The sequence below is a fragment of the Thunnus thynnus genome, chromosome 22 (assembly GCF_963924715.1).
Source record: "Thunnus thynnus chromosome 22, fThuThy2.1, whole genome shotgun sequence".
NCBI classification, from domain to species: domain Eukaryota; kingdom Metazoa; phylum Chordata; class Actinopteri; order Scombriformes; family Scombridae; genus Thunnus; species Thunnus thynnus.
Window position 1 is genome coordinate 24,274,910 of NC_089538.1, and position 19,636 is coordinate 24,294,545.

General features: G+C 36.9%; 1 protein-coding gene across 1 annotated transcript; it reads left to right on the forward strand.

The window, feature by feature from the left end:
* The first annotated feature begins 1,532 nt into the window (after positions 1 to 1,532).
* On the forward strand, positions 1,533 to 8,133 carry LOC137174261 (L-amino-acid oxidase-like). Its single transcript, XM_067579442.1, has 6 exons — positions 1,533 to 1,795; positions 2,539 to 2,651; positions 3,744 to 3,945; positions 4,651 to 4,719; positions 4,969 to 5,105; positions 6,860 to 8,133. Exons 1-6 carry the CDS (start codon positions 1,748 to 1,750, stop codon positions 7,668 to 7,670), a joined length of 1,380 nt encoding a protein of 459 aa, XP_067435543.1. The 5' UTR covers positions 1,533 to 1,747; the 3' UTR covers positions 7,671 to 8,133.
* The last annotated feature ends 11,503 nt before the right edge of the window (positions 8,134 to 19,636 follow it).

Sequence of the window (19,636 nt, forward strand, 5' to 3'; positions counted from 1 at the left end):
AGTAAAGGATCTGAATACTTCTTCCACCACTGGGTGAATCTGATATTGAAAGTATTTTTCTTACTTCCTAAAAAGCTAACCCAGGCAGAGATACCACACCTCCATGTGACTGTGGGAATGACAAACATGTGGTCAGCACATGAAATAAAATGAATGAATGAGTGATCTCTTGTATTTTCTTGCCGTTCTTTTTGGCAAGGACCCCATCAGATGACATTGATCTCCTTGGTGATGATGTTGAGTAATAGTAAAAAAAAATTTCTAAAAAAAATCCAATCATGAGACCTAAACAGTTATTGTAGATCACCTGACTGATTGCATGAGCTGGCGAATAATGAAACCAAAAGATAAACCCTGATCAAAAAACCAAACAGGAATTCATGCCCTTTATGGTCACGGCAGTCAGTAAATTCCAGTTTAAAAACAAAGTCATGTATATGTGTACTTTAGCACTGTTTCTATGGCAACCTGAAAATTCCTTTATACAAAACATTAGACACATTAGATAAAACAGAGTCCTAAATATAGGAAGAAATATCAAAACTTGCAAAGGATGATGAAAATTAAAATATACTGCACATACCATACCTAATGAGAAATTGTTTCCAAACTTTTGACTGGTACTGAATGTGCAAAAAAAAGCAGCAAGACAAAGAAAAACATACAACATAAAATAATACATAGAATAAATATATACATGAAATAGAGAGTATTTGTAAAAGTAAATATTTTAAATATAAAATGAAAACAACACATGTAAAATTTAACAGTATATTAAAAAATATTATTAACATATTTTAGTGTAAAGTGTAAAATCATGTTAATATATTATGAATGTATGTGCACAGAAATTGTAGACATTTCATTCGTGGGTCACATTGTAGAGTCTTAGAGTGATAACGCACTACAAGGTGTGTCAAAATAGAAAAAAATATTTTCATTCAATCAATTAATCTGCTGATTTTTTTCTGGATCCATCAATTTAATCTATAAAATGTCAAGGCAGCATCTTCAAATGTCTTTTGAGAAACTGGAACCAGTAAAATGTTTGATATTTCTGCTTAAAATACCAAAATGATGAATCAAAATAGTCATTGCAGCTCTACAAAGAATGCCACTCAGCTTTACATTGTGGAAAATCCAGCTTTATTTCTCAGTTGCAGTAGTAGTACTGATTTCATGTTAAGGAAGAATTGCTTTTAATGGAAAGACCCATGAATTTGTTTTTCTCCTGAAAATAAAAATGGAATTAGTTATGTTTTCCATGTAATTACTACACATTACACAGTACTTTTTACAAAAATTCCAAGGAAATTATCAGCACATAACATAATCATAAAATAAAGCAACAACAAATATATGTCTGTATTAATATTCACATTAAAACCAAGTGAAATATATACATATTTTGTATATAGCACCATATCATGGAATAATTGTAATTCAGGCTTTTTTTTAGTGTCTCACCACAATTTAAAACTACTTGACATGACTTTGGCTTTGTAAGTCTTGATACAAGTTCCCTGTTAATGGTGAGTAAGTGGTGTGATTTTCTCTTTGTGTGTTTCCAGCTGTTGTCAGTGTGCTGCTGCTCACATTGTACCACAGCTGCACTGCTGCTGTCAGCCTGAAGGAACATCTGGCTGATTGTCTGGAGGACAAAGACTATGACAAGCTGCTTCGGACTGTGAAGTCCGGCCTTCCACACATTAACACATCTCATCATGTGGTTATTGTTGGAGCTGGCATGGCGGGACTGACGGCTGCAAAGTTATTGCAAGATGCAGGACACACGGTACATGTTGATACTTTAAAGCTGCTTTCATCTTTTGTTGTCCACTAGGGGGCAGAAAGATATTAAAAGACGCTACTTAAATGTGAACGTGATGACAATTTTTGAGAGTCTTATGTATGACTAAGCACACGTCACTTCGCATAAATTCAAAAATGCAATCTTACCAAGTGGGACGTAACATTTCCATAGCACTTTTAACATGGCACAAGTCTAAAATTCATGTTGTTACATTAACATGAAGGCTACAGCAGGTAAAACATGCACAGAGGGATGTGAAATTCCCACTTATGTGCACTTCAATTAATTGATCACTCATAATTATCATCTCTTATGCAAAAGGAAAACAAAAGAAAACATTATTTTCATGTCAGATATACTACAAAATGCTCTTGATACAGTATTATATCTGTGTCACATTTCTGAATGCTGGATCTAGTGAATGAGAGAGGTTGTTATTGTTCTCTGAGTCATCCAAACACAAATTAATGGATTTAGAATAGAATATGCATGTTTCTTAAATTAAATTATACTGAACAAAATTATGTTTTGTAGATAAACTACAAAACATAATTTTGTCTTGCAAATAATCTTTTTCTGATCTTAAAATGTCCACCATGACATAAATTTACTGTAATTCCATACATACTGTATCACATAACAAATCAGTTATTTATTCTTTTATTAATGTCTCATTTGACAGAAAACACCCAGTGCTAACTACTTATTTTATCTGTTAAAACAAGGTAACCATGTTAGAGGCCAGTGGTCGAGTTGGAGGGCGAGTGGAGACCTACAGGAATGACAAAGAAGGCTGGTATGCTGAACTGGGAGCCATGAGGATCCCAAGTTTTCACTTGTGAGTCAAACCATGTCTTAAATTTTGTCTGTGACTGTTTGCTACAAAACAATTGTGTTCCAACCTTTAACTATTCAAATTTTCAAAATTCAATTTCTAAATGTAATATGAAATTAAATATATAAAAATACTTAATTTCAAGTAAAAGTATCAAATTCAAAGTCTTATCTGAGTCAAACCACTGAGAATTTTAATTGAAAAATTTGCTTTAAGTATCTAAAGTAAAACTATTCTACTTTAGACACTACTAATTTAACATCTGTCCAGGGACTACAGATGAAAAATAGCCTCTTGGATAATTCTGGTGCATTTACAGCAATGTTTATCAATGTGCACTGCCCTTGTTAAATAAACAAACAAACTCTTTATGCAAAATAGCCCTACTCCAGTGTTATATTTATTATATGTATACACAGATTTTCTGTAAAGAGTATCAATGGAGTATCAATTTTTCATTTTTTGATGTCTTAAAACATTGAATCAAAGAGGATTTAATGTTGCTCTTTTGACACTGTTCAAAGTGATAACAGGTATCTACAAAATGATCAAAATTGATTACAAATATTAAAAAAAACATATAGAATACATAATCTGTAAAATCAGCATGTAAAATCTAGATGAAAAGAAACCAGTAAGTACAGTGCTGGGGTAAAAAGTGGAATATTTCTGAACTGTGGTAGAGTGGAAGTATAAAGTAGCATAAATTAGGTGTACAAGTACCTCATAATTGCACTTAAGTATAGTACTTGAATACATTTTACATTCCACCATTGGCCATAACTAAATAGAGAAAGTCAATCATCAACAAGAGAAAATCCAACACTCTTTCATATATAATGTTTTGGAGGTGTACAGTGCAGAAGTGCCACACCAATAAATTCTTATAAGTGATAGCTAAATATGATTAAGTGATGTACAAACAGTCTTCCAATCTACTTACTAATGTGTCTTTTAGATAACTAAAACTAGACGCCATCCTTTAGTGTCTTGCTCAAGCAGCTGTTTCACAAAAGTAACGTTCACTGTCCTAGCTCACATCTTCCAAACTTCAGGGATTTTCTAGTCACAAGTTATTATTTTGTTTCTTAACAGCATCGTCCGCTGGTTTGCTAAAGAGCTGGGGGTCGAGCTGAAGAAATTTGTTATGGAGGACATGAACACTTTTTACCTGGTCAACGGGGTGCGGAAGCAAACATACGCTGTGAAAGCAAACCCTGACATCCTGAAGTATCAACTGCCAGAAACCGAGAGGGGGAAGTCAGCCGATCAGCTGCTACAGCAAGCTTTGAAGAAGGTGTGGAAGGATGGAGAAATATTTCTATGTATACTAGGAGTGTCTGATACCAGTAGGAGATGAGAAACTATATCCAAAGTACACATTTATTCCTGCTTGTTTGTGTTTTTGAGTTTTGACTTTATTGATACTGTACAGCCCTCTAACTGTCACCGTTTCTCTCTTCCCAGGGCTGAAAGCAATTTTTCTGTGTGTGCGTTTTATTAGATTATTATTATACACAGCAAGTTTCCAGTAAGCATTAATTTGGGAATTTGGAGGTCAAAAGTAATTTTGTCTTCTAGGTTAAAACTCACCAAAATTTGTCCGAAAGGTTTTTTTTAGATGTTTAGAAGACACAGCAGCATTAAAAGCATTTATCCTACATACAAATTGGAATATAATAAATGAAAAGTTCTTTAATGAACAATTAAATTTGTAACCTAGATGTAAAAGAAAAAATCAACCAAATTTAGCCTAGTTTTAACCCAGACGTCTAGACATGTTTTGACCTGCAAATCACCAATTCAATGCTTAATTAGTTACTTTATTTCCTGCATTGCCGTAAGCATCTATACAACACAGTATAACTAAAAGAACGTGTCTCAAATCCCAAATCTTCAACAAACACATATCAAAACTCAGTTTCGGGCATCAACAGACCTATGAAATTAGGTGTAGGTAATGTGTGAGTGGGTGTTTTCCTGTAAATTATATTATCTTTAGGTGAAAGATGAAGTGGAGGCACACGGCTGCAGAGCGGCATTGAAGAAATATGACCGCTATTCGTTGAAGGTAAAGCACAATATGATCTCATTAAATCCTATAAAGAAGTCTTGAAACACAAGACTGTGTGATGTAGAAAGTAATTGTAAAAACAGTGTTCCTAAAACAACAAATTGGATTGTTTGTGAGAGTATATCAAATTCTACAGAGCATTCAAAGGTTAACTAATGTTAATTTTGAAAATGTTTCAGTTTAAGATTTGTTATGAATGAGGAATAGAGCACTGAAAGTATAAAATAATAATGTTTTGTTTAACAGGAATATCTGAAAGAAGAAAGTGGTTTGAGTGCAGAAGCGGTGAGGATGATCGGAGACTTACTCAATGAACAGAGCCTAATGCACCTGGCTCTGACTGAGGTGATCTACATCGAGAGTGACGTCAGCGACAGCACCACGTAAGATTACCTGATTTAATGCATTTTTGCATTTACATTTGGCCCCAAAGATGTTATAAAATAAGTCCTTTAGTTTAAAATCAGGGCATGCTTGACAAGATCTAGTTCGTACGAAGCATTATCCAACAACATATTAAAGCAAAAGTGTTTATGGACATGCTCGCATGTGGGATTAAAAGTGTGAAACAAAATAAATAATTTAAAGGACAGGTTCAAAATTTCTGTCTTAAAACAACAGTCAGGAGCCCAAATGAACATTGAAACATGTTTTCTTGCTGTAATCATTCCTCCTGTTCATACTGATCCCTTCATAATGCACTTACAATGGAAGTGATGGAGGACAAAATCCACAGTCCTCCTTCTGTGCAAAAATGTATTTAAAAGTTTATCTGAAGCTAATATGAAGCTTCAGCGTCCAAATGAGACAAATAAAGTAGATATCTTTCAGCGTTACAGTCTTTTTAATGCCAAAGGCACTCTTTTTGTTACTATACTTCCACCGCAGCTCAACAGGGAAACACTGTCCGAGGAAACACAAGGACGGAATTTAATGCTAAAAAGCCTGTAAATGTACCTTTCTTATCTCTGCACACCTGACAAACCACACAGCATTCTTTATGATTGTGTTGTTTTAAAAAGTTACAGAAATTGTTGGACACAGTCCCCAGAATTTCAATGTCAGACAGCTTGGGGAAAGGGTTTTCAGGAGATCCAAAAAGCACCTTATTTGATGTATTTGAATGCCTCTATTGAGTCAGTTTTGAAAAGGATTCAAAAAGGATCATAACTTTAACAACTCTTTGACAGAGCTGTGTGACCTCTCAGATGCTGCGCCTTGGAGACTTAAAAGTACCATCAGTTGCCAGTTTTACTGATTTGCTTTTCTGAATCTTTTATGGGTTTATTAATTCAGCTTTATTGGAACAAAGTGAAACAGTGGCAGGCAGGTCTATCTTTAGCTCTGCTTTACTTCATTGTTGTGTTGAATGCTTGATGCTTTAACAACCTGCATATACAGAGTTTCTGCAGAGTTCACCAAGACTTCTTAAGACCATTTTAATAGAATGCAGTTTAATACCTTTTTCACTTTGGTCATACAGGCTTAAGTATGAAAGTATAGTGGAGAACTAGTACAGACAATATGGCCTAGAATCATGTATTATCAAATCACAATTCTTAGCACATTCCAGCAGTATGTTACAATAATTCCCAATGAGATGATTAATAAATGAATGTGACCCAGACCCAGAAAAACAGCAGAAAATATATGAATGGATTAAACAGTGAAAAAATATGAATTCATTTAGATTAATTTAAGTTTATAATTTTAGTTTATAGGTGTATAACATTTGCCTGCCAGCAATCTGATACAAAACATTTTATAACTTACATTACAGTCTAAAGCAACCAATGAAATGAATTACTTTTCAGACTTTTTGATACCTTCTAAGGATTTCTTTTTTTGAGAAAGCTAAAGCCAATGCTTTTTGAGACTTTTAAAGACCTACATTTTTACTTTTTATTGCACCCTTGTGATGTCTGCCAGGGAACAATCAAAGCAGCTGGCTGGGATATCATGAATTAAATGCTGTAGTTGCTGTAGATTCATGCTGAATGAAAGTGAATGACCATAGGTAGAATCTGCTGAATGGTTCATTTAATAGTATTAACACTACAAAAGACATACAAACAACACACGGTAAACATTTATGATCATTTTAATGAGAATAAAAATATGTCTTTTTGTTTTGAAGGTATGATGAAGTGACTGGTGGGTCAGATCTTCTCCCGAAAGCTTTTCTTACTGTCCTCGATGTCCCCATCCTCTTCAACTCCAAAGTCAAACACATCAGGCAGTCACATAAAGGTGTAATCGTGTCGTACCAGACAGACAACCAGTCCTCTCTGACGGACCTTCCTGCTGGCGTTGTTCTGGTAACAACCACAGCCAAAGCAGCCCTCTTCATAGACTTTGATCCACCTCTCTCCATCAGAAAGATGGAGGCCCTGAGGGCAGTCCACTATGAAAGCTCCACTAAAATCCTCCTCACCTTCAGGAAGAAGTTCTGGGAGGAGGACGGCATCAAAGGAGGCAAGAGCATCACCGATGGGTCAACTCGTTACATCTACTACCCCAGCCACGATTTCCTGAGAAATGAGACCATTGGCATCCTCCTGGCGTCTTACACTTGGTCTGATGACTCCCTCCTCTTCCTAGGTGCGAGCGATGAAGAGCTGAAAGAACTGGCTCTGAGAGATTTGGCAAAGATCCACGGCAAGCCCATCAGGTCTCTCAGGTCTCTCTGCACGGGAGTCGTAGTGAAGAAGTGGAGCCTTGATCCTTACAGCTTGGGTGCCTTCGCTCTCTTCACACCCTACCAACACTTGGAGTACGCTAAGGAGCTCTTCAGGAGGGAGGGCAGGGTGCACTTTGCTGGCGAACACACAGCCTTCCCTCACGCTTGGATCGAGACATCTATGAAATCTGCAATCAGAGCCGCTAAAAACATTAACAAAGAGGCGCACAAAGAGTCAGCTAGAACTCAACACCGAGATGAGCTGTAGGGTCATAAATCTGTATTTCAGGGCCACTGGTATTATAAGAGTGACAAAATGATAGAATCACATCTGTGATTCAGAATGTAGGAGCTTGCATGAGTACTGTTGGACTCATGATGGACAGATTAAAGACTCAAGACTCAAAATTGATGTAGCAGAACCAGAGATATTCTGTGTCTTCATTCTATGCATCCATCCACACCCCCAGATTATTGTTCCTTATACTACTTTTTATTCACAGACTCACTTGTGTGCCAGCGTTACTCATAACTGTCTCTAATAATCAACTTCCATTGTCAATGTTCAGACAATAAACTATAAAATCTCAGCAGAAACAGAAAAAGCTTGTTGTTTATGTCATGGTTATTTCTGTCTGCCATATTCACTAGGTGCACAATAACAAGAACTACCACTAACTTTTCCTAACTTTTTTTGTACATTTTTCAACTCATGCAAATAATAAGAAGTGTTCAAGCAGACTAAGACTCATTGATATCAATTAAGACAGCCTTCTGCTGCTAAAGCATGTCCTGTATGACTGCCTCTTCAATAAATCAATGGTTAAATTGCTCTCAGATTATTAACAGGCAAGAAGTGCTCTATGATTTTTGTCAGTCTATACAACAATTTTAAATGCAGCTTTGACATTTTCAAACCTGGTGTTTAGAGGTCATTACATAAGTTGACTTGTGTCTGCCTGCCACCGTGGTGTAAACATTTAACACTTTTCTGTCACACATGATCAGCCGAGGGACACATAGCTTTATTTGTTGCATCTGTCAGGATCTTTCACCTTTTCAGAAGCCACTCAGTCCACACGCAAACTTCGGCAAAACATGCTAATATCATCCAATAAATCATAATATTCACAAAACCACAACAAATGGCTTATATTTTGATCTTAATATTTTATTGCATTATTAAGCGTGTGTATGTAGCAACAGACAGTTCATAATAGTGAACATGCACGATAGATGGTAAATACAGAGAGAGCAGGCAAATGAGGAAACAGATCAGAAAGTTAAGAGCCATTTTCCAAAACATTCATACAGAGCCCTGCAAATCTCATTTGTGTGTACAAATTTGTGCTCTTCAATTAGTTTATTTTTCTTCTCATTTTAGCTCACTTGTTTGCTCAGATTAGTAGTTTGTGTCATTTCTATGCTCAAATCAGAAATTTGTGCTCTAAAATTTGTGCGCCTGAATTACTTAATTTGTGTGCACTAATTAGTAATTAATGTCCTTGTCCTCTCAAGACTCTTTTGTTATACGTCTCAGCAATTCTGGCCAATAGGCAGAGATAATTGTCAGGCAATGGACAATTGATCAATATGAGAATATTAGTTTTAATATGGGTTAATTACATTACTGACAAACATTGATATACTAAAGATTTTGCATGTTAAATGGCATTGTTTTTGGGTCACGAAAATCACAACAAAACTCTAAGACTGTTGTATATGCAGATAATATAATGTGCTGTTTTTTCTTGTTTTATCCACTGACGTCAAATCTAACTTTCTCTGCCACAACTTGCCATAACAAGCTCTAATTTACTGTCTGCAGTCCTACTATAGGGAAATTTACTAGGGAATTGACTTTGCTCGAATCCAATCCAGCCCTCGTCTTGACTATTTGCTCTAATGGCAACACATCAGTTTTCCTGCTCTGTGTAGAAAGAGCAGAGGTATCACCAGACTGCTGGGCAGATTAAACCAGATTACAGATATCATCACCACACATCTGTCACTGTGGTTCAGCAGTGAGGAGGGATTCACAGCAAAAGCAAAGAGCCCCAGGAACCACAACCACAGCACCACCATTATGGCTGTGATGGTGTGGAAAGCCCTCTGCTTTGATTGGTCAACCTTCTCTTTCTCCCCACCCACCTCCCCTGGCCTGGGACGAATCAGAACACAGAGAACAGAAAGGCTGCAGAAAGTGATGACAATTATAAAGAAAGCCAAAAGGCAGAAAAATTGAATGATGGGTAAATTAGGGTAACACAAAACTGATATGCCCATCCATCCAAAGCACAGCAGCCAAGCACACCCAATGCTGATGTTTCTGATCCTGACCCCGCCTGTCTTTCTCAGGCCCAGGTAGATGATGGGGTGAACGACAGCCAGGTAGCGCTCCAAACAGGTCAGACAGTGAAAGGACAATTCTCCAGGAAAAACAATGGAGGATGCATAAGACCCCACTGTCATCACCTCTGGGTGATCAGTGAACGCGCCATACAGGTAGAGGACATGCGACAACACAGAGGTCAGCCCAATGGCAGCCATGTTGTAGGTGAAGATGTCAGAGTGGGTCGTTGTTGTGAAGGAGCGCTGCTGCCGCCATTGTTGGTGACCAAAGTAGAGGACGAGGATGTAGAGAGGGAGGAGAAGGAGGGTTTTGGTGACTCCAAAAGCTATCAAGGTGTGCAGTACAGCTCTAGAGTCAAAGCAGTAGTATGAAAAACCAAGGGAGGAGTTGGAGGAGGAAGAAGAGTTGACTGACATATCTGTTTAGTAGCCTGAGGTGGAGAAAAGAAAAGAAGACAAGTTGAAACCAAGACAATGTCGAAATACTGAAAAAAGTTTATATTTTCTTCATTTTCAATCTGAAACACAACAATCTATTATTTATTTAGCCACTGCACATAATTCTTGTCTATGACAACATTGACTCTGTGTATGACAGCATCAGTGATTGATTTCTTTGAAATTTTGTACAGACATTCATGTTCCCCAGAGGATGAATCCTGCTGACTTTTGTGAGCACCTGATTTTTTCCTGTATCACCACCAGCACGTTGACACTTGTGTTTCAGAAAGAAATACATCAACGTTGCAATGAAACTTAATAAAAATATTCAAGTTCCTCAGAGGATACATTCAAATGACTTCTGTGAGGCTCTGACTTTTCATCCTGGTGTTGGACGGATTGGCATGAAATTTGGTACAGACATTCATGATTCCCAGACGATGAATCCTACTGACTTTGGTGATCCTCTGATTTTTTCTGTAGCAGCACCATGAGGTTGATTTTTTAGTTCTTTCTTGAAATATAAAAACAACTATTTACACATTCATGTTCCACAAAGGATGAATTGTAATAACTGCAATGAGTTTTTCATATAACACCATCATCAGGTCAAAATTTAATTTAGTGCAATTGTTTGCTTGAAAAACTAATAACCTTCCCAATATGAACACTGTAGACTCATAATATATATATATATATAAATTACATTTGAGATTTATTTGCACTTAAAATGTATAAAATGATTTATTTGCACTTAAAATGTATTTTCAGAACCACCAAACTTATTTAATGCAGTATCAATTCAACATCACCACGAACTACTGTAACTACAGAATTACCATAAATCAACAACTAACTATCAAAGCAAAGTTAAATATTCGACTGAGATATGTCATAGATACATCTAACTAACAATATTGTCTGTATATTGTGTGGAGACATTCAAAAGCCCGAAATATGAACAGTGTTAATTCAAACAAGGAATGGATGTTTTTTTATTTTTTGTTTTTTGTTGTTGTCTCCAGTCTAACTTAGTTAATATCTTGTAATTTTAGCTTGGAAAATAACTGCAGTGGAAATAAGAGACAAAATTAAAATCACCAACATTTTTATAAACATCAACACAGTGTTTGACAATGTTCATGTAAATGAAAGCTTTAGGCCAATGTCTTTTAAAAAATATGAACTGAAAACTATGAAGTTGTTTAAGAACACCCACCTTGTTAGCAGTGTTTGCTCTCCGGCGTCTCCAAACACACTGACTGCTGTTCACACATAATGCTCCAAATATACATAAACAATTTTGTATGTCAATGATGCTCATTTGTCAGAGAGACAGGTGGCAGCAGGACCGTGGGGTTGTTTGCATGTTACACTACAAGTAAAAGCAGATTTTCAACTACTCAATTATACGGCAAGTCGCAGCAGGCAAATTTTCTTTCCACATTAGACACAGTTTACCTCATGAGGCAGCTGGATTTGCAAGATCACAAGAGAATCCATCTTGTCAGGCTTCAAACTATGCACTGGTGTCAGAACCACCGGTGGTTCAGACCAATCAGCGGCCTGTTTCCAAAGACAACTTCTCAGATGGTTCTGTGTTGCTTTTGCCTCTAATGTTTACTTTTGTAATTATGAGTTAATGTTATAATAATGATTTAGTTATTGTTTTGTTTACTCCTTGTCACGTTTTTTTGTTTGTTTGGGGTCATTTCATTTGGTTTTTTGTTTTTCTATGTATTTTTTTTGTATGCAACACCCAATTGCTGGTCCATTTTGAAAATGAGATCATGCATCTCAAGAGGCTTTCCCTGTAAACAATAAAATGTATTCAAAGTTACGTAATGGGGGAGATCTGTGGGTGTTCTGTTAATAAAACCTCAAATATTTAATGTCTGAATGATGTCAACAGTGATGTTAATATATTACTATTTCCATAAATGTAGTTATCATTCATTTTCTCTGATAAATAAAGGTTGACAGGATTCAAATGACCTGCAAAGAAAGGCTGGTGTTTATGCAAATGAAAGAGTGCCCTGCAGACTGTGTGTACACAGGTGTGTTACTTTATTTTTATCACATCTCAGACAGCAGTTTGGTGGAAATTTTCTGTCAGCTGCTGGATAATTACTGTAAATACAAATTATTTTAGTGTTGTCAATACCTTTTCCAAACTTTATTTTCATCTGGGTTTCCTCCCATTACATACATATGTACATATTATAAAACTACATGTATAAATGACAGTGAAGCAGACTAGGCAACACTTCATCAGTAGGATGCAAGCCTGGCTTCAATGAAAGCCACTAAATCAAATAAATAACATGAAATAAACTTGCACACATAAGTTGTTTATTCAACATTTCATTCTATATTTGTATTCATATCTATGGATCTACAGTGTATATACTTCACAGAAAATGAAAGGTGCAAACAAACCATTTACGTATTTAAAGAAAATAAATGCAGACAAGAGAATGAGTTTAAACCACAACTTATATATGCATATATTCTGGTTTTGGACTTAGTATTAAGAGATGAAACTGAAAGACACATTTTTGGAGACTATAATAAATGCCTCAAAATAACCACAATTTAAGTGAGAAATAGTCTGTGAAACAGAGAGTGATGTCTATCAACTGAGACTTGCAGACTTCATCACAGAGTTATCAAAATAAAAAGAACAAAGCCAATAATTGAGCCTTGAGGCACACAGGGCTCAATCACAGGCAGATAGCAAAGCTCAATGAGTGGTTATCTAAAGGTTAAGAAAGAGACACTGGGCCATCAGTTAGCAGCACAAATGTACAAAAGAAAAATGCAATCTTGACAATCTTAAATGTATTAAATATTTTTGAGTAAGTAATAGGTTTGCTTGCCAGGCAACACATTCTTCTTCATTCATCCTGACACTTTTCAGCACGTTACTTCTCCACAAACACGGATTAGTTGGCATGATTTGGCTCAAACCCACCCAAACTTTACTTTAGTGTCATCCTTAAATCTATAAATGCCATCCTAACTTTAAATGGATCACCAGACCTTGTAAAAGAAATCAAAATAGCTCATTTAAACCAATAAAATTCCATTTCTGAGACTTTCTCGGGCTTCAAAATAGGACTTCATAATTGGCTTCAGCACAAAAATGCAGTCCTATATTGGTCACTCTTCATATACAAATTATAGACTTTTCTATACTCTTCATACATAATGTAATATAATATTATACCTCCTCTCACTCAAAAACTTAAAATCTACTGCAAGTGACAGGACCTTTTGAACTTTGACCTTTTTAATTCTGTTCCACTTCCATGGCTCACTCAGTAGTCCAGCCATCATCCTGCTTATCTAGCTCCACTAGTCTTACAAATACTTATATCAGCATCCTTTAATCCTAAACTCACACAACCAAAGAGCCTTATATCTACATTGTATCTGCTGAGGCTAAACTACAGTTTCTGGCCCAACTGGCTTGATAGGAAACTTCATCTAAATGCAATGGCCCGCTCAGATTAATCTTTTGTTCTTGTCTAATTTTACACTCTAATGTGATCCACTCATCATCCAGATTCAGTGTTGTGTTTACAGCCTGGTAGTTTTCCTGCCCTGTGTAGAAAAAGCAGAGGCAACACCAGGCTGCTGGGCAGACTGAACCAGAGTGAAGATACTATCATCACACTCTGAACACCGTTGCTCACTGTTGGTGAAAACCTTATCACATAGCAAACAAGACTCCCTCCAAACCTCAACAACAGCACTCCCATTATGATTAAGATGGTGTAGAAAGCCCTTTGCTTTGATTTGTCAACCCACAACCTGTCAGTGCCCACCTCCCCTGGCCTCGGGCGAATCAGAACAGAGAGAACAGAGAGGCTGCAGAAAATCATGATGATTAAACACACAACCATAAAGCAGAAACTTGGTATAAGGATGTACTGGGAGTAGTTTCTCATTAAGAACACAAAACCTATCCCTCCAAAGCCCTGCACCCAAATGGACCCAGCGATGATGTTTCTGATCCTGACCCCACGCGCCTGTCTCAGAGTCAGGTAGGTGACGGGGTGAACAACAGCCAGGTATCGATCCACACAGGTCACAAGGGGGAACAGCATCTGTCCACTCCAGGCAAAAACTCTAGTAATCAACCCTATTATCATTGGTAGTTCGGAAAAGTTCCTGAAGCAGCCGATGACATTTCCTAAGAGCCCAATCAGCTCTATGGCAGCCATGTTGTAGGTGAAGAAGTCAGAGTTACTTATGATGGCTGCTGTGGAAACAGAGCGCTGTTGTCTCCATCGCTGATGCCCCACATATAGGACAAAGATAGAGGGCGGGAGGATGAGGAGGATGTCGGTCAAGGTGAAGATAAAGTACATGTACACACTAATGGAGTCAACAAACAAGGAGGTGTTGAAGGAGGTGATTTGAGGAGGGAGGGAGTCATTAGTGGGGGACGACATGTTCATAAGGTCACAGAGACAGAGATGGAGGAGAAATGAGATCTAGAAACAGAGAAAGAAAGAAAGAAATTAGACACAGAAAATCACTGAAATCAACTAAGATAAAAAAAAATTACATCACCTTTACTGGTAAAGGACAGGCTCACAATTTTTCAATTGTGTCTTAAAAAAACAGTCAGGAGCCCAAATGAACACTGAAAGAGGCTGCAGTCATTCCTCCTGTTAACCATTAGAAGATCCCTTCATAAAGCACTGACAATGTAAATGATAGGGGATAAAATCCACAGTCCTCCTTCTGCACAAAAATGTATTAAAAAGTTTATCTGAAGCTAATATGAAGCTTCAGCGTCCAAATGAGTCAAATCAAGTAGATATCTTTCAAGGTCACAGTCTATTTAGTGCCAAAGTCCCTCTTTTTGTTACTATACTTCCACTGCAGCTCAACAGGGAAACACTGTCCGAGGAAACACAAAGAGGGAATTTGATGCTAAAAACACTGTAAATGTGACAGATATCCACTTGTGTAAAAAAGTATTAAACAAAGTTGTAGGATAATGTCTTTTATAACGTATTAACTGATAATTATGAAGTTTTTAAAGAGCACCAACCTTGTTAGCAGTGTTTGCTCTCCTGCATCTCCTGACTTACTGACTGCTGTTCACTCATAATGCTCCAAATATGCATTAACAATTCTCTATGTCAGTGATGCTCATTTGTCGGAGTGAAAGGTGGCAACAGGACTGTGGGGTTGTTTGCATGTTACAAAACAAATAAAAACAGATTTTCAATCACTCAATTATACTGCAAGTCACAGCAGGCAAATTTTCTTTCCACATTAGACACAGAGGCTTTAGCTTCTCATGTTTATTCTTAATTATGAATTAATGTCAGAATAATGATTTAGTTATTGCTTTGTTTACTCTTTGTCACATTTTTTTTGTTTATATGGAATTGTTTCATCAGGTTTTTTGTGTTTCTGTGTGTTTTTTGTATGCAACACCCAGTCGCTGGTCCATTTTGAAAATGAGATCATGCATCTCAAGAGGCTTTTCCTGTAAACAATAAAATGTATTCAAAGTTACATAATGGGGGAGATTTGTGGGTGTTCTGTTAATAAAACCTCAAATATTTAATGTCTGAATGATGTCAACAGTGATGTTAATATATTACTATTTCCATAAATGTAGTTATCATTCATTTTCTCCGATAAATAAAGGTTGACAGGATTCAAATGACCTGCAAAGAAAGGCTGGTGTTTATGCAAATGAAAGAGTGCCCTGCAGACTGTGTGTACACAGGTGTGTTACTTTATTTTTATCACATCTCAGACAGCAGTTTGGTGGAAATTTTCTGTCAGCTGCTGGATAATTACTGTAAATACAAATTATTTTAGTGTGTGTGACCCCAGCCAACTGTGAATGACATGAGTAGCATTGTTAATGATGGAGCCATGCTTTATTTGTTAAATGAGTCACTGCAGTATTGACTGTACCTGCATACACATGTACACGCATATGAATACATTCTGAGGACATGCAAAAGTAATATGTGAAAACATGTTGGTATTGATATTAATATTAAAAACACAGAGGTGTTGATAGTTTTAAGTTCACACATTGTTCAAATGTTCAGACATTCATCGAGACCTTTTGAGATTTTTGTCAATAGCTTTTCCAGACTTTATTTTCATCTGGGTTTCCTCCCATTACATACATATGTACACATTATAAAACTACATGTATAAATGGCAGTGAAGCAGACTAGGCAACATTTCGTCAGTAGGATGCAAGCCTGGCTTCAATGAAAGCCACTAAATCAAATAAATAACATGAAATAAACTTGCACACATAAGTTGTTTATTCAACATTTCATTCTATATTTGTATTCATATCTATGGATCTACAGTGTATATACTTCACAGAAAATGAAAGGTGCAAACAAACCATTTACCTCTTTAAAAAAAATAAATGCAGACAAGAGAATGAGTTTAAACCACAACTTATATATGCATATATTCTGGTTTTGCACTTAGTATTAAGAGATGAAACTGTAAGACAATCTTTTGGAGACTATAATAAATGCCTCAAAATAACCACAATTTAACTGAAAAATAGTCTGTCAAACAGAGAGTGATGTCTATCAACTGAGACTTGCAGACTTCATCATAGAGTTATCAAAATAAAAAGAACAAAGCCAATAATTAATCTTTGAGGCACACAGGGCTCAATCACAGGCAGATAGCAAAGCTCAATGAGTGGTTATCTAAAGGTTAAGAAAGAGACACTGGGCCATCAGTTAGCAGCACAAATGACATCCAGCAATTTTCCAGCTTTTTATACAATATCAGAATCAGTGGTGCAACCGGCAGCTGTTCCATTTAACAGCACAGAGATAGAAAACTTTCAATCTACCAGTAACTCTATAGATTACAATGACAGGTAAGGTTTGGGATCTAAACCTCATTGATTTATTTTATGAATTCTAACATCTGATGTTTTCTACATTCTCATAATATGTACAAAACAAAAATGCAATCTTGACAATCGTAAATGTATTAAATATTTTTGAGTAAGTAATAGGTTTGCTTGCCAGGCAACACATTCTTCTTCATTCTTCCTGACACTTTTCAAAGCGTTACTTCTCCACAAACACGGATTAGTTGGCATGAGTTGGCTCAAACCCACCAAAACTTTACTTTAGTGTCATCCTTAAATCTATAAATGCCATTCCAACTTTAAATGGATCACCAGACCTTGTAAAAGAAATCAAAATAGCTAATTTAAACCAATAAAATTCCATTTCTGAGACTTTCTCAGGCTTCAAAATAGGACTTCATAATTGGCTTCAGCACAAAAATGCAGTCCTATATTGGTCACTCTTCATATACAAATTATAGACTTTTCTATACTCTTCATACATAATGTAATATAATATTATACCTCCTCTCACTCAAAAACTTAAAATCTACTGCAAGTGACAGGACCTTTTGAACTTTGACCTTTTTAATTCTGTTCCACTTACTTCTTAGAAAGCACACACAACCTTTTATGGTTAAATTGCCTTCAGATGGTACCTTGAAGGCAATATAACTGAAAATGCTTGTGAATATGGAGAAGTGTTTTGTCAGTAAAAACACATACACATTTTTAAACTGCAGTTTCAGCCTCATATCTACATTATATCTGCTCAGGCCAAACTACTGTGGCTGGGCCAACTGGTTTGATAGGGAGCAAGATCTGAATGCCATGGCTCACTCAGTAGTCCAGCCGTCATCCTGCTTATCTAGCTCCACTAGTCTTACAAATACTTATATCAGCATCCTTTAATCCTAAACTCAAACAAGCAAAGAGCCTTATATCTACATTGTATCTGCTGAGGCTAAACTACAGTTTCTGGCCCAACTGGCTTGATAGGAAACTTCATCTAAATGCAATGGCCCGCTCATTTTATTCTGTTGTTCTTGTCTAATTTCACACTCTAATGTGATCCACTCATCATCCAGATTCAGTGTTGTGTTTACAGCCTGGTAGTTTTCCTGCCCTGTGTAGAAAAAGCAGAGGCAACACCAGGCTGCTGGGCAGACTGAACCAGAGTGCAGATGCTATCATCACACTCTGAACACTGTCGCTCACTGTTGGTGAAGAGCTTATCACATAGCAAACAAGACTCCCTCCAAACCTCAACAACAGCACTCCCATTATGATTAAGATGGTGTAGAAAGCCCTTTGCTTTGATTTGTCAACCCGCAACCTGTCAGTGCCCACCTCCCCTGGCCTCGGGCGAATCAGAACAGAAAGAACAGAGAGGCTGCAGACAATCATGATGATTAAACACACAACCATAAAGCAGAAACTTGGTATAAGGATGTACTGGGAGTAGTTTCTCATTAAGAACACAAAACCTATCCCTCCAAAGCCCTGCACCCAAATGGACCCAGCGATAATGTTTCTGATCCTGACCCCACGCGCCTGTCTCAGAGTCAGGTAGGTGACAGGGTGAACAACAGCCAGGTATCGATCCACACAGGTCACAAGGGGGAACAGCATCTGTCCAGTCCAAGCAAAAACCCCAGTCATGAACCCTATCATCTCTGGTAGTTTGGCAACACTGAACCACAAGATGACATTTCCTAAGAGCCCAATCAGCTCTATGGCGGCCATGTTGTAAGTGAAGAAGTCAGAGTTACTTATGATGGTTGCTGTGGAAACAGAGCGCTGTTGTCTCCATCGCTGATGCCCCAGGTATAGGACAAAGATAGAGGGCGGGAGGATGAGGAGGATGTCGGTCAAGGTGAAGATAAAGTACATGTACACACTAATGGAGTCAACAAACAAGGAGGTGTTGAAGGAAGCGATGTGAGGAGGGAGGGAGTCATTAGTGGGGGACGACATGTTCATAAGGTCACAGAGACAGAGATGGAGGAGAAATGAGATCTAGAAACAGAGAAAGAAAGAAAGAAATTAGACAGAAAATCACTGAAATCAACTGAGATAAAAAAAAAAAAAAATTACATCACCTTTACTGGTAAAGGACAGCTTCACAATTTTTCAATTGTGTCTTAAAAAAACAGTCAGGAGCCCAAATGAACATTGAAACATGTTTTTCCTGCTGTAATCATTTCTCCTGTTCATCATGACTATTAGAAGATCCTTTCATAATGCACTTACAATGGAAGTGATGGAGGATAAAATCCATAGTCCTCATTCTGTACAAAAATGCATTAAAAAGTTTATCTGAAGCTAATATGAGGCTTCAGCATCCAAATTAGTTAAATCAAGTAGATATCTTTCAACGTTACAGTCTTTTTAGTGCCAAAGTCCCTCTTTTTCTTACTATACTTCCACCACAGCTCAAAAGGGAAACACTGTCTGAGGAAACACAAAGAGGGAATTTGATGCTAAAAAGACTGTAAATGTGACAGATATCCACTTGTGTAAAAAAAAAAGTACAAAACAAAGTCTTAGTAAAAAGTATCAACTGA

What these genes read in the sequence shown, in the direction of transcription:
- LOC137174261 (XM_067579442.1), top strand. Translation starts at nt 1,748, where the DNA reads ATGGCGGGACTGACGGCTGCAAAGTTATTGCAAGATGCAGGACACACG. An exon ending in TACAGCAAGCTTTGAAGAAG is followed by an intron (nt 3,946 to 4,650) that starts GTGTGGAAGGAT and finishes TATTATCTTTAG; the next exon opens with GTGAAAGATGAAGTGGAGGC. An exon ending in ATGACCGCTATTCGTTGAAG is followed by an intron (nt 4,720 to 4,968) that starts GTAAAGCACAAT and finishes TTTGTTTAACAG; the next exon opens with GAATATCTGAAAGAAGAAAG.